The 12,875-nt window shown below is 53.4% G+C and overlaps 1 protein-coding gene across 1 annotated transcript in view; it reads right to left on the bottom strand.

The window, feature by feature from the left end:
* The window catches only part of PDE6C (phosphodiesterase 6C), a 48,020-nt gene that overhangs the window by 15,049 nt on the left and 20,096 nt on the right, over positions 1-12,875 (bottom strand). Inside the window, exons 6-15 of the mRNA XM_029059377.1 lie at positions 12,529-12,593; positions 12,347-12,413; positions 9,186-9,233; positions 5,279-5,428; positions 4,739-4,882; positions 4,425-4,493; positions 3,763-3,909; positions 3,450-3,557; positions 2,178-2,287; positions 1,309-1,396 (exon numbers count right to left, since the gene is read on the bottom strand). Of these exons, the coding sequence (XP_028915210.1) occupies positions 1,309-1,396; positions 2,178-2,287; positions 3,450-3,557; positions 3,763-3,909; positions 4,425-4,493; positions 4,739-4,882; positions 5,279-5,428; positions 9,186-9,233; positions 12,347-12,413; positions 12,529-12,593 (996 nt within the window). The remainder of the gene's footprint in view (positions 1-1,308; positions 1,397-2,177; positions 2,288-3,449; positions 3,558-3,762; positions 3,910-4,424; positions 4,494-4,738; positions 4,883-5,278; positions 5,429-9,185; positions 9,234-12,346; positions 12,414-12,528; positions 12,594-12,875) is intronic.

Below are 12,875 nucleotides of genomic sequence, written 5' to 3'. Positions count from 1 at the left end.
TCTCTGGGCCTCAGTTACCTCATCTGTCAAATGGGGATCGAGATCGGGAGTCCCACAGGGATTGTGTCCAACCTGATTTGCTTGTATCCACCCCAGCGCTCAGTACGGTGCTTGGCACAGAGTAAGCTCTTAACAAATACCACAGTTCTTATTATTATTACTATTGCTACTACCACTCCGGGAAGAGATCGATGGCCTACGCCCCCCACACAGGAGGGGAAGAGACCACCCATCCATATTAATAAGGGAGAGAATTCCCACCCTCACCATGGCGGAGAGACCACCCATTCACATCCTTGGGGAGGATCACCCATTCCTCGCTGGGGGAGAGAGATCCCCCACCCCATTCATTCATTCAATAGTATTTATTGAGCGCTTACTATGTGCAGAGCACTGTACTAAGTGCTTGGAATGTACAAATCGGTAACAGATAGACAGTCCCTGCCCTTTGACGGGCTTACGATCTAATCGGGGGAGACGGACAGACAAGAACAATAGCAATAAATAGAATCAAGGGGATGAGCATCTTATTAAAACAATAGCAAATCAATAGAATCAAGGTGATGTACATCTCATTAACAAAACAAATAGGGTAATGAAGATATATACCAGTTGAGCGGACGAGTACGGTGCCGAGGGGATGGGAAGGGAGAGGGGGAGGAGCAGAGGGAAAGGGGGGAGAAGAGGGCTTAGCTGCGGAGAGGTGAAGGGGGGTATAGAGGGAGCAGAGGGAAAAGGGGAGCTCAGTCTGGGAAGGCCTCCTGGAGGAGGTGAGCTTTAAATGGGGTTTTGAAGAGGGGAAGAGAATGAGTTTGGCGGAGGTGAGGAGAGAGGGCGTTGCAGGACCGCGGAAGGACGTGGCCCGGGGGTTGACGGCGGGATAGGCGAGAACGGGGGACGGTGAGGAGGTGGGCGGCGGAGGAGCGGAGCGTGCGGGGTGGGCAGTGGAAAGAGAGAAGGGAGGAGAGGTAGGAGGGGACAAGATGATGGAGAGCCTTGAAGCCTAGAGTGAGAAGTTTTTGTTTTGTACGGAGGTTGACAGACAACCACTGGAGGTTTTTAAGAAGGGGAGTGACATGCCCAGGGCATTTCTGCAGGACAGTGCTGAGGGGAGAGACCACCTACTCACTTCCTGGGCACTCTTTGGGGGAGAGACCAACACCGCCTCGCTGTGGGAGAGCCCACCCACCACTCCCTTGGGGAGAGACCACCTACCCCAGGCTAGGGGAGAGACCGCCCACTCCGTGCCAGGGGAGAGACCACCCAGCCCTCGGTCGGGAAAGACCCGCCCCAAGAGTCGGGACCAACCTCATCCTGTAGCAGAGTCTTGCTGTACTCCAGGTGGTGTCGTTCCATGATGGAGGATCCGTGGAGCCTCGCTAAGGGGGCAGCCGATCTGTGGGAGAGACCGTTAGCCGTGGATTTGCAAGCGGAGGACAGGGCAGGCAGAGGCGGAGGCTGGAGGGATTTCCTCAGCTCTCTAACATCGGACATGATGGTCCCGCTCCTGACATTCTTGGGGGGGGGGAATTCAGACAATAGCCCGGACCATGACTTAAACCCAGACTTCATGAGTGGACTGTAAGCCCGTCAATGGGCCAGGATTGTCTCTATCTTTTGCCGAATTGTACACTCCAAGCGTGTAGTACAGTGCTCTGCACATAGTAAGCGCTCAATAAACACTATTGAATGAATAAATGAATGTCTTAAAGGGCCTGTTAGCTTCGTTCAGTTGGCTGGGGGCGGACTTATGTCTTGGGGAAGCAGCATGACGTAGGGGACAGTGCACAGACCTGCATTTCAGGGAGGCAACTAGTACACGGTTCCGCAGGTATCGCCACCTCATGACAACCACTCACCTGTGTTCTCACGGTCACCTGTAGCGCAGTACTAAGGGTTTGGGAGAATAAAGTAGAGGTGGCCGACCCAAACCCTGCTCTCGAGCAGCTTGCAATTTAGTAGGGAGACTGACGTGAAGATAGTTTACAGATAGGAAGGAGGAAAGTGGATATTTAGGGGAGTGAATGCGGAGGCTGGAGAGAGCCGTGACCGAGATGAGGGAGGGTGGTGGGGGGCAGAGAGGAGTGGGAAGTCACGTCAGGGCTTGGGACGTTGAGGTGGACGGGGCAGGCGGGAAGAGGAAGCCCGTAGACTGAGGCCCAAAGGCCCCCACTTACTTCATCTGGTACAGGTTGTTGGTGCCCCGGTGGTCGATGTCGTGGCAGAAAGCCGCGGCCACCATGGCGAAGGCTTCCAGGTCGGTGTAGTACTTCTTGAGTCTGCCCGTCTGCAAACCATCAGCCCCCGTGAGCGGACCGAAGAGCGGATGTATTCGCGCGAGCTTCGAGTGGGTGCGGGGAGCCCGCTGTGGCGGGTTCCTCTACCTGAGGCCCTGCCTGGACTGGGTTTCGCTGGGAAGCTGGAGGCAGAGATACAACTGAGCCCGCTCACGGGTGGGCCAGGTGGAGCCCAGTTCGCCCCAGTCCAGCTCCGGCCAGTGACAGGTTGGACACGGGGATCCCCGGGGAAGGGGCTGGACTGGCCCCAGAAGCTTGGATTCATTAGATGATGATAATAATGTTGGTATTTGTTTAAGCGCTTACTATGTGCCGAGCACTGTTCTAAGCGCTGGGGTAGATACAAGGTAATAGGGTTGGCCCACGTAGGGCTCGCAGTCTTCGTCCCCATTTTACAGGTGAGGGAACTGAGGCACAGAGAAGTTAAGCGACTCGCCCAAGGTCACACCGCTGACAGGTGCCGCGATTTGAACCCACGGCCTCTGACTCCCAAGTCTGTGCTCTTTCCACTAAGCCAAGCTGCTTCGCAAGCACATTAGGTGCATCAAGGTGGACACGGCCAGCCGGGTCCCCCTTGGGAATCAGGTGACCTAGTGGAAAGAGCACGGCCTGGGAGCCGGGGGACCTGGGTTCTAATCCCAACTCCACCACTTTTTTTTTTTGTTTTTTGTTGGTATTTGTTAAGCGCTTACTGTGTGCCGAGCACTGTTCTAAGCGCTGGGGTAGACACAGGGGAATCAGGTTGTCCCACGTGGGGCTCACAGTCTTAATCCCCATTTTACAGATGAGGGAACTGAGGCACGGAGAAGTTAAGTGACTTGCCCACAGTCACACAGCCGACAAGTGGCAGAGCTGGGTTTCGAACTCATGAGCCCTGACTCCAAAGCCCGTGCTCTTTCCACTGAGCCACGCTGCTTCTCCTTGTCTACCGGGTGACCTCCCCAAGGTCACTTCACTGCTCTGGGCCTCGGTTTCTCCCTCTGCCAAATGGGAATTCAATCCCTGTTCTCCTTCACCTTAGACTGCGAGCCTTATAGGGGACAAGGATGGTGTGCAACACGATGACCTCATATCAGCGCTTAGCACACTGCGTGGCCTGTAGTGAGCACAAAACCGACACCACAGTTATGGCCGTTAGCTGCCGGGACCTACCATGAGCAGGGTGAACATGGTCTGACCCACGTTGAAGCCGTGTCTCCAGTTGTGATAGGTGATGCTGCGGTAGCCTTTTCTCACCGTGTACATCCACCTGGTGAGAACCTAAGGCAAACAACGCCGTCAGGCCCAGGAGCTCCGCCCACGCAGCCCGAGGCCGCCTCCAAGACTGACCCCCGTTGCCTTCCTCGACGAGATGGCAGCTCCACGGGGTTGGGAGCAGTTGCCCGCCTCCCCACCGAGACCAAGCTCTGACCAAGCCGACCGTCTTGGGGTTGGCTGGCCGGCGGGCCAGCAGTTGCTCTCTGACCTCCACTGGCACTTTGAACTTCTCCACAACGTTGATCTCGAAGAAGAGTCGGATTCCGCACTTGATCAGTTCGTGCTCCGTCACGGGAAAGTCACTGAAGCGGAATTCGTACAGCTCCACCTCCTTTGGGTCGGGCAGCTCCTCTTTCTGTTCAGACAGAGACCGTGGCCATTTTCCTGAGCAGATGCCCTCGATATGCATCTCTACCCGCCCGTGGGGAGACTGGCTCGTGGAGCCGTGTGGGTAATAATAATAATAATGTTGGTATTTGTTAAGCGCTTACTATGTGCAGAGCACTGTTCTAAGTGCTGGGGGAGATACAGGGTAATCAGGTCGTCCCACGTGAGGCTCACAGTCTTCATCCCCATTTTACAGATGAGGGAACTGAGACACAGAGAAGTGAAGTGACTGGCCCACAGTCACACAGCTGACAAGTAGCAGAGTCGGGATTCGAACCTGTGACCTGTGACTCCCAAGCCCGGGCTCTTGCCACTGAGCCACGCTGCTTCCCAACGGTAACCTAACCTTAGCCGATGCCCGCCCGGTGGAGCTGACTCTACCCCGGCGGGGAGGTTCAGAATCCAAATCCTGGTTGTCTTTGCTGGCTACCCCTCTGGGTGAGTCCCCACTTTTCCCGCTTGGCGAGGAGCGAGTGGTTTTACCAGAATTCTGATGAGCTGTTTCTCTTCACAGTCTTCTATCGTGTCCTTGTTCAGTTTTTCTTTGTATTTCTGAAAAGAGAAAGACTGACTCCCATCAGGGGTGTGACCTCTTGATGCTTGAAATGGCTCCAGCGTGACTCTTCTCCCCCAAGACAGCGCGGTCCGTGCCCGTTCCAGCTCCGTACCCTCCTGGGGGCTTCCAGTTCCGCTCCCTTCCCACCCATCCCGCCGAATCTCCGTCTCGCTCCTCCCCGGCCCGCGGGTCCCGGCAGCCCGGCTCCCTCTCTTGCTCTGCGACCTCTCTGCGTTCTCACCAGTATGGACATAACCTCATCGGCGGTGGCCTTAGTCTGGTACATGAGCATTTCCTGGGCGATCTCCTTTCTGTTTTCCAGCTTATTCATCTTGTCGTAGGTGTCAGTGTTCAAAACCGACCAGCCAAGAAACTGGGTCAGCGTCTGAAACCGACCACAGAGACCCCGTTTCGTCTCCTGACTCAGTCGACAATGGGGTTTCGGGCGGCCCAGCCCCGTCTCCACGGAGTTCCCCGTCAGCCACCCTGGGCCAAAATTATTAGCAAGAAAGTGGTATTTCTTCAGTGCTTACCACGGGCCAAGCACCGTTCTAAGCACTGAGACAAGGTAATCAGGTTGTCCCACGTGGGGCTCACGATCTTAATCCCCATTTTACAGATGAGGTCACTGAGGCCCAAAGAGGTTAAGTGGCTCGCTCAAGGTCACACAGCAGGCAACTGGCAGAGCTGAGATTAGAACCCAGGTCCTCCGACTCCCAGGCCCGGGCACTATCCAGTAGACCCACACTGTTCCTCACCGAGCTGGTTTCTCGAAACTCACCTCGGTGATCTGTTCGTCGTACTCATCGAAGGGCTTTGCGTCCTTTCGGTTGTAGAATGTGGCGACCCCCACAATCTCTTCTTTTTTGTTGACGATCGGCAAGGACAGGACATTTTTGATGACCCAGCCTGTTTCATCCACAGGTCCCTTCTACAGCACGGGGAAATTGCCATTATTTATTGGAGAGTGAAGACATTTTACATTACTATATTCACAAATATAAAAACGGAGGCAACGGCTGTCTTCCATCTCTAGGGCTACGGGGGGTGAAAATCTATCAGGGGATGCTGATGTGGCCCATCAAACCAACCAATTAATCCATGGTATTTATTGAGCGCTTGCTGCATGCAGGACACTGTACTATGCACTCGAAGAGTACCATACAATAATACAACGATCCCGCCCAGTGGCACATCGAAGAGTTGTCCTACAGCTATCTTCCTTTGTCCCACTCGGGGTCACCATCTGCCCCAAGGAGGTCCCCTATTTCTGACAGTGACCTGCTGCTGCCATCTTACTCCTGTCCATCGCTATCTATGACACAAGGTTTGAGTTCTTGCTTCATCGTGTCGTCAAAGCTTTCCTTGTGTCCGCCCTGCCTCCAACTGCCTCGTTTCCTTCCTCTAGACTGTAAGCTCCTTGTGGGCAGGGAATGCGTCGACCAACCGTGTTGCATTGTACCCTTCCAAACACTTAGAATAGCACTCTGTGCACTGGAAACTCTCCATAACTACGACCGATTGATTGATTTCAGCTCCTTACGCAGGAACCATGAGTTCCGCTAACACATCCAAGTCTCCTCACGTGTCCCACCTGGCGCTGGTGTGACGATACGATGAGTTTTGCTTAGGCGCAGGTGGTTTCACTGCTTTACTGGACCTCAAAGTTGCCGTTCCGTGAGGCGCAACAGTGGAACTGTTTGAAGTGAACAGCTTTAAAAGTCAGGTAGGACTTCCGGAATAGATCCAGATCTCACAGCCATAAAGAAGGTTGGACGCGCCACCCACTGCCCTAGGTCTGCAGTTTGCTCTTCCCGTACCCAGCCCAGTCTAGCGGGGAAGCCAGGCATCAATGTAAACCGGGGATATGTGCATAAGTGTTGCGGGGGCCGATCAGAACGGCACTAGTTTGGATGGAGAGGAAAGCGTAGAGTCTAGAATTGAAGTGAAGGTAGAGGCGAGAGGATTCTGGGACAGGTTGAGGGTACGGGTTGAAGGAGAGAGGTGAGTGGAGAGTAGTAGGAAGGTTACAGGTGTGTGAAGCAGAGAGGATTGTAATGTTATCTGCAGTGATTAGAAAGTCAGTGGAAGATGTTTGGGTGGAAGATGGGGAGTTCTGTTTGGTCAGGTTGAGCTTGAGGTGTTGGTAGGACCGTAAATTCTCAAATACAATTGATAAATTGACATCCCGGTGGAGATGTCCTGATGGCAGGAGAAAACGCCAAACTGCGGAGAAGGAGAGAGGGCCATAGTGGGGAGTTGGGAATCATCCGTGTGGAGATGGTAGTTGAAGCTGTGGGAGTGAATGAGTTCTCCAAGGGAGTGGGGGTGGATGGAAAATGGAAGGGGAACCGGAACCGGGCTGTGAAGGGCTCCCGCAGTTAGAGAGTGGGAGGCAGAAGAGGAGCCGGAGAAAAGGACTGAAAAGGAGCTGTCAGAGGTGGCGGGGGGGGGGGGAGGGGTGAAATCAGGTAGCGCAGTGTCTGTGAAGCCTCTGTCTGGAACCTTTTTCCCTCTTCACTCTGCTATCCCCATGTTTAAAGTCCTTCTGAAATCATAACTCCTCCAAGTAGCCACCCCGATGATATCTAATCTCTCGCTTTTATATTTCCACCAAATCCTATTTGAGATGAGCTATTAGAGAAGCAGCGTGGCTCAGTGGAAAAAGTGCGGGCTTAGAAGTCAAAGGTCATGGGTTCTGATCCCAGCTCTGCCGCCTATCAGCTGTATGACTTTGGACAGGTCACTTAACTTCCCGGTGCCTCAGTTACCTCATCTGTAAAATGGGGATTAAGGCTGTGAGCCTCACGTGGGAAAACCTGATTGCCCTGTATATATCCCAGCACTTAGAAAAGTGCTCAGCACATAGTAAGCGCTTAACAAATACCAACATTATTATTATTATTATTATTATTATTATCTCAGCATTTTTGCACCACCTAAACATTTTAATACTCTCTGCCCATTGTTCCACTTGTGTATGTATTGTTAGACTCTATGACTTCCTCCTAGCAGTGATTTTTTTTCAGGTCTGTCTCTCCTGCTAGATTGTAAGCTGATTGAGGACAGGGATCATGTCTACTCTGCACACAGTAAGTGCTCAATAAATACGATTGAATGAATACGAGCTCTTTTCCAGTCTTCCGAGTGTTCTGCTCACCGTAGTCCCCCAATAAATACTTCTGACAGCGTGACAGACTGAATCAGAGCTGGAAGTGTCCTATCCAATTTATTACTTACCATTGTCAATGGGATAAAGCTGGGAGGCAGAGTGGACGGGAGGACAGCGGGGATTGAGCACAGGAGGATGTGAGTCCGGGAAGGATGAGCACAGAAGGGAGGAAGCATAGGAAGGTAGGAGCACAGGAGGAAGTTAGCAAAGGAAGGGGTGATAACAGGAAGCTGTGAGCATGGAGGGGGCGAGAATGGGAAGCAGTGAACATGGACGGGGAGAGAACGGGAAGCAGTGAGCATGGAGAGGGTGAGCATAAGAGGGGGTGAGCAAAGGATGGGGTGAACACAGGATAGAGCGAGCTCAGGAGGGAGTGGAAGACCCCCAGAACCTGAGTCAGGGTAGATCCAGGAGGCCCTGTGGCTGGGGCAAGCCCAGACCCCAACCTCCCAGACCCTCGTCCTGCACTGTCCGACTGGTTACAAAATTGTCTGTACCCCAGCACGGCCCCTGTTGTCCACAGTGGTCCGGTGTGGGGATTGGGCCACCCCGGACGATACCGGATCGGTGGATGGCCAGTCCCGGGCCAGCTGGAGGCCGTGTTTCTGGCCGGGCCAGAAATGCCGATGGACAGCCACTACGGCAGCAGTGGTGTTGGATGGGGCTGCCCCCCTGAAGTCATCTAATGGGGTGATCTTGCTGCTGTCTCCGTTCTTCTCCCTACCACAGGTGGTGACTTATTGGACGGCGGGACAGAACGTCCAACAGCAGCTTGCCTGATCGCCTCAGCACTCCTAGGACTGTGGGCCTGTGCCTGACTTTCCTTTCTCATTGATTGGGCAGGACTAGAGCCGTTCGAGCGACAGAGCTGCCTTCCCATCTTGCAGCAGGGCACTGATACTCGGCATCACATGATCCAGGACAGATGGAGGGGACTTGGGAAGGGACTTTGGAGGGGATGGGAAAGTGTCCAACTTGGGCAGGGCCGGATGGGGCAGAGAGGGAGAAGGAGTAAAAGGAGTCGGAACTTACCTCGTCTGCTCTCTTGCCACCTTGAGTGTCAAGACTGGGACGGGGCCCCATCACCCGCAGTGACCAGGCCCGCCCTGCCTGGGCCCTGGCCACAGGATTCCCTCAGCTATGGCTCAGGGGCAAGGTGCCCTGATCACGACCGCTCCCAACTCCCTGCCAGGCCTGGAGCAGGGTGACCTTGCCCTCTTCCCATCTCCCCTGTCCCCCAATTCCTGACCTGCACCTGTCAAAATAACATGGGGGGGGGTGTGGAACAAATCCCAAAACCCCCAGATGGGAAGTGGTCCCTCCCCAGCACTGACTCCTGCCCAACCACCCGCTGTGGGCCCATCCCCCCACCCCCAGCTCTGTTCTGCCCCTCCAACCGGGCCAGAGGAGCCGCCTCGGAGCCACACAACGCTAGAGTCAGGACCCAAGTCATCACCGCCTACAGAGACGCGCCCTGCTGTGGAGGACGAGGGCTCCGGTAGGCGCACCGGCTTACCTGGAACGTAAAGTATTCGTCCGCTGGGGCATTCATCATGTTGCAGATCTTCAGGGGAGAGGGAAGCAAGTGGGAAAAGAGGGAGTTCATTCCCAAGGCAGATCCAGCAAAGACCAGCCCCAGCCCCAGCGCTCTCCAGAGTCAGGGCAGATATCAGGGACAGACCAGTTCCTGCCCAGTCAGTTCCAGCAAACCCTCCCATCTGACTGGTCACCGGAAGGATTGTCGGGAGTGGTGTGAGAAGCCCTCGAGTGTCCCCCCCCGACTCTATTTGTTTGGCCCAGTGGTGCCCCAAGCTGAGGGAGGACCAGCATCCTCACCGGGGAAGGTTTCCGGTCAGGGCCAGATGACATTGTTCCTTTAGGCTGGGTTTTGGCCTGCGCAGACCTCTAGGATGCCCGTATTTCCTCTGGGGGTCAACCCTGAAGAGGAAGTGGTCCATCCCAGGGAGGGAAGAGGCCTGGGCTGCCCACCACCCAATCTTAGATCTTTTCTGGCTGGAGACAGACGGTCTGGCGACGGAGACAGACGAAAGAGTGCTGTCGCTCCTTCCTTGTCGGCCACGAGAGTTTAAGAAGCCCCCGGGGAGACAGGTCTTCGGCTACCAGAGTCACCCCCCCGGGGGTGCCCCCAAAGTCCAGGTGGAGCAAGAGGTCTAGGCCTGGATCCTCTGGGCCCAGAAGTGCTCACAAGGCACTGTGGCTTTTCTCCTATCCTACTCTCCCAAGCCCATAGTACGGAGCTCGACAATAATTTAGATGGTGGCCTAAAACTATTGACTGATTTACTTTCATAGACCAGAGCAGTGTATTGCCCAGAATTTCCCCGATTTTACTCTGATTTCTACCTCTGATTCAATTTTGAAAAGCTCACTTTCACCCTGGAAATCCTAGGCAGAATTACCATCCCAGGAAGGCCCCCAAACTGCCCCCGAACTGCCCTGGGACTCTCCCAGGATTGCCACGGGACCGCCCCGTATTGCCCCGGGAATGCCTTGGCTTGTTGCCTCCCCTTCTCGTCATCCCAGTAGCCCCATCCCTTTCTCTCCTCTCCCCTCTCTTCCCTCCTACCCTCCACCCCCAAAGATTGGTCTCGGAACCCCAGGAGTTGGAGGGGTTCACTCTTCTCCTCCCCTCTCCCACCGAAGGCTCCACTGCAAAGGTCTTTCTTGTCCCTCTTTCCGCCCCCAACCCTCCTTGGGGACTGGACTCCGGTTCTGGTTCCTCCCTGGGGGGTTCCCTTGGCAAAGGTCTTCTCGGCCAGAGAAGCTAAACCTAATAATTGCTCCGAGCGATGTCGTTAATCCCCAAACCCAAATCCTTGCTCCATCCTCTAGACTCTAAGCACTTTAGGGGCAGGGAGTATGTCTGCTAATTATGCTGTACTGTATTCTCCCGAGTGCTTAGTACAATGCTCTGCACATAGTAAGTGCTCAATAAATACCATTGATTGATCGATTATTGCAGGCTACTTTTCTGTTCAATGCTTCTAATACAATTTACGATACCCTACTACAGTGCAGTGCCATTCTCTTTATTTATCTATTTATTTATTCATTTATATTCATATCTGTCTCCCCCTCTAGACTGTGAGCTCGTCATGGGTAGGAATGTGTCTGTTTGTTGTTATATTGTACTCTCCCAAGTGTTTAGTATGGTGCTTTGCAGTAAGCACTTAGTAGATACAATTGAATGAAATACTTTAAAGTATCTCTAGGGATGTAATCCGGTCTGCCAGGAATGGCCCGGCCTCGTGAGTTGAAGAGCCAGGAGTGGCGAGCATCCTTGGACGGGAGCGGCAAATGACAAGCATAACTTGTCATTCATTCATTTATTCAATAGTATTTATTGAGTGCTTACTATGTGCAGAGCACTGTACTAAGCGCTTGGAATGTTATCCTGGTGGTACTGGTTGGGAGGACCACTGCAGCAGGTGGGAGGGGGTGGCTGGAGGTCTTATGGTCCTCCCCAGCCCGGGCCCCGGCGGGGACCCTCCAGTTCTGTCCCTGTTGCCTCCGCTGCCAGATTAATAGCAATACTACTACAAAAATGGCTTAGTCATAAATAATAAAACATGAAATTGCAATTGGGCCGCTCCTGTGGTAGATGACAATCTTTTAGGATCTAATTCAATATTAATCTCGTTGTGGGCAGGACAGGTGTCTATTTACTGTTCTTTTGTAGTCTCCCAAGCACTTAATACAGTGCTCTGCACACAGTAAGCACTCAATTAATACGATTGAATGAATGAATCGTATTTCTGCAGCCTCTTTCTCCTTCTAGGGGAAGCCAGGGCAGGACAGGATAGGGCAGGCTGGACCCAGGGAGGTTGGGACAGGCCAGGCGTGGGGCAGGACTCTGTATGCGGACAATGTTCCAGCAGCAGAGTCGATCACTCGATGCTTTTTATTGAGCACTTCTCCTATGAAGAACTTGGGAGAGCACATTACAATAGAGCTGGTCTACACAACCCCTACCCTTAAGGATCTCACAGCCTAGAGGATTTATGGAATCTCATGAGCTTTGGAGGGTGATCTCAACCCTGCAGAACCACGATCTGATCTCTTCCTCCTTTCTACTTTCTTTCATTCATTCAGTAGTATTTATTGAGCGCTTACTATGTGCAGAGCACCGTACTAAGCACTTGGAATGGACAGTACGGCAAGAGGTAGAGACAATCCCTGCCCAATGACGGGCAACACACAGTGTTTGCAAAGCACTGTACTAAGAACTTTGGAGAGGACACTATAACAAACACATGCCCTGTCTACAACAAGCTTACAGTTAGATTAATTTCCTTGATATCCAGCCCAGTACCCCTGCTCTGAATGGTGGAAGGAGCACCCATCTAGAGCCTGGGGTTTCCTGCCAGCTGGAGGAGGCTTTTAATCAATCAGTGGTATTTATTGAGCACTTACTATGTGCAGAGCACTGCTCTAAGAGCCTGGAAGAGTAAATAAAAGAGAATTTGAACCTCTGAACCTCCTCCACTCATGCCACCGGGCATTTTCCTCTAGAACTATGGAGGCCAGGAACATGCTGGGGAGGGAAGAGGGAGCCCACACATCCCGCGCTGCGGCGGACGCGCAGCAGCGGGGTGGTTGACCGAAGCCGTGCTGCGGGCTCTGGGACCGCTGGAGTAACAGCCACGGAGCAACTTACAAATCCATTTTCAGCGACGTACGTCGGCAGTCCGCTCACCAGGGACCAGTGGTCTGCGGGGGGGCTCCTTTAGGTAAAAGAGTTTGGAAACATCGTTTAGGGGCAGACCTGGGGCATCGGGAGCAAAGCAAAAGGTCTGTTGCTGAGCACTGCTCTTGAATCTCCTTGGCGGGCATACTCACGGGATGACTTTGATTTCTTCTTTTCCATGTAAAATATAATCAATTATCTTATAAAAGAGGATTTCCTAAATGAGAGGGAAAGATCACATGACACATCTGCACACTGGAGCAAATACATCTTTCTCTGCATTAGTTTGTAGCTTCCCAGAAAAATATCACTCTTCTCCCGGGCGGCATTGGGCAGGATGCATTCGCCTCCAGCTTCCCCCTTTGCCAGTGGAGCATTTGTCACTGGATCACCGGACTTCCTAGCGTTAAGGCTCCAGGCCTCCGGCCCCCGATCCCAACTTTTGGACTCAAACCTTTCTCTGAGTCAGGCCCCTGCAGGCTTGGTCAGCGGGGGCTCA

The sequence above is a fragment of the Ornithorhynchus anatinus genome, chromosome 3, assembly GCF_004115215.2.
Source record: "Ornithorhynchus anatinus isolate Pmale09 chromosome 3, mOrnAna1.pri.v4, whole genome shotgun sequence".
Taxonomy (NCBI): domain Eukaryota; kingdom Metazoa; phylum Chordata; class Mammalia; order Monotremata; family Ornithorhynchidae; genus Ornithorhynchus; species Ornithorhynchus anatinus.
This window is presented reverse-complemented; position numbering and strand designations above follow the sequence as displayed.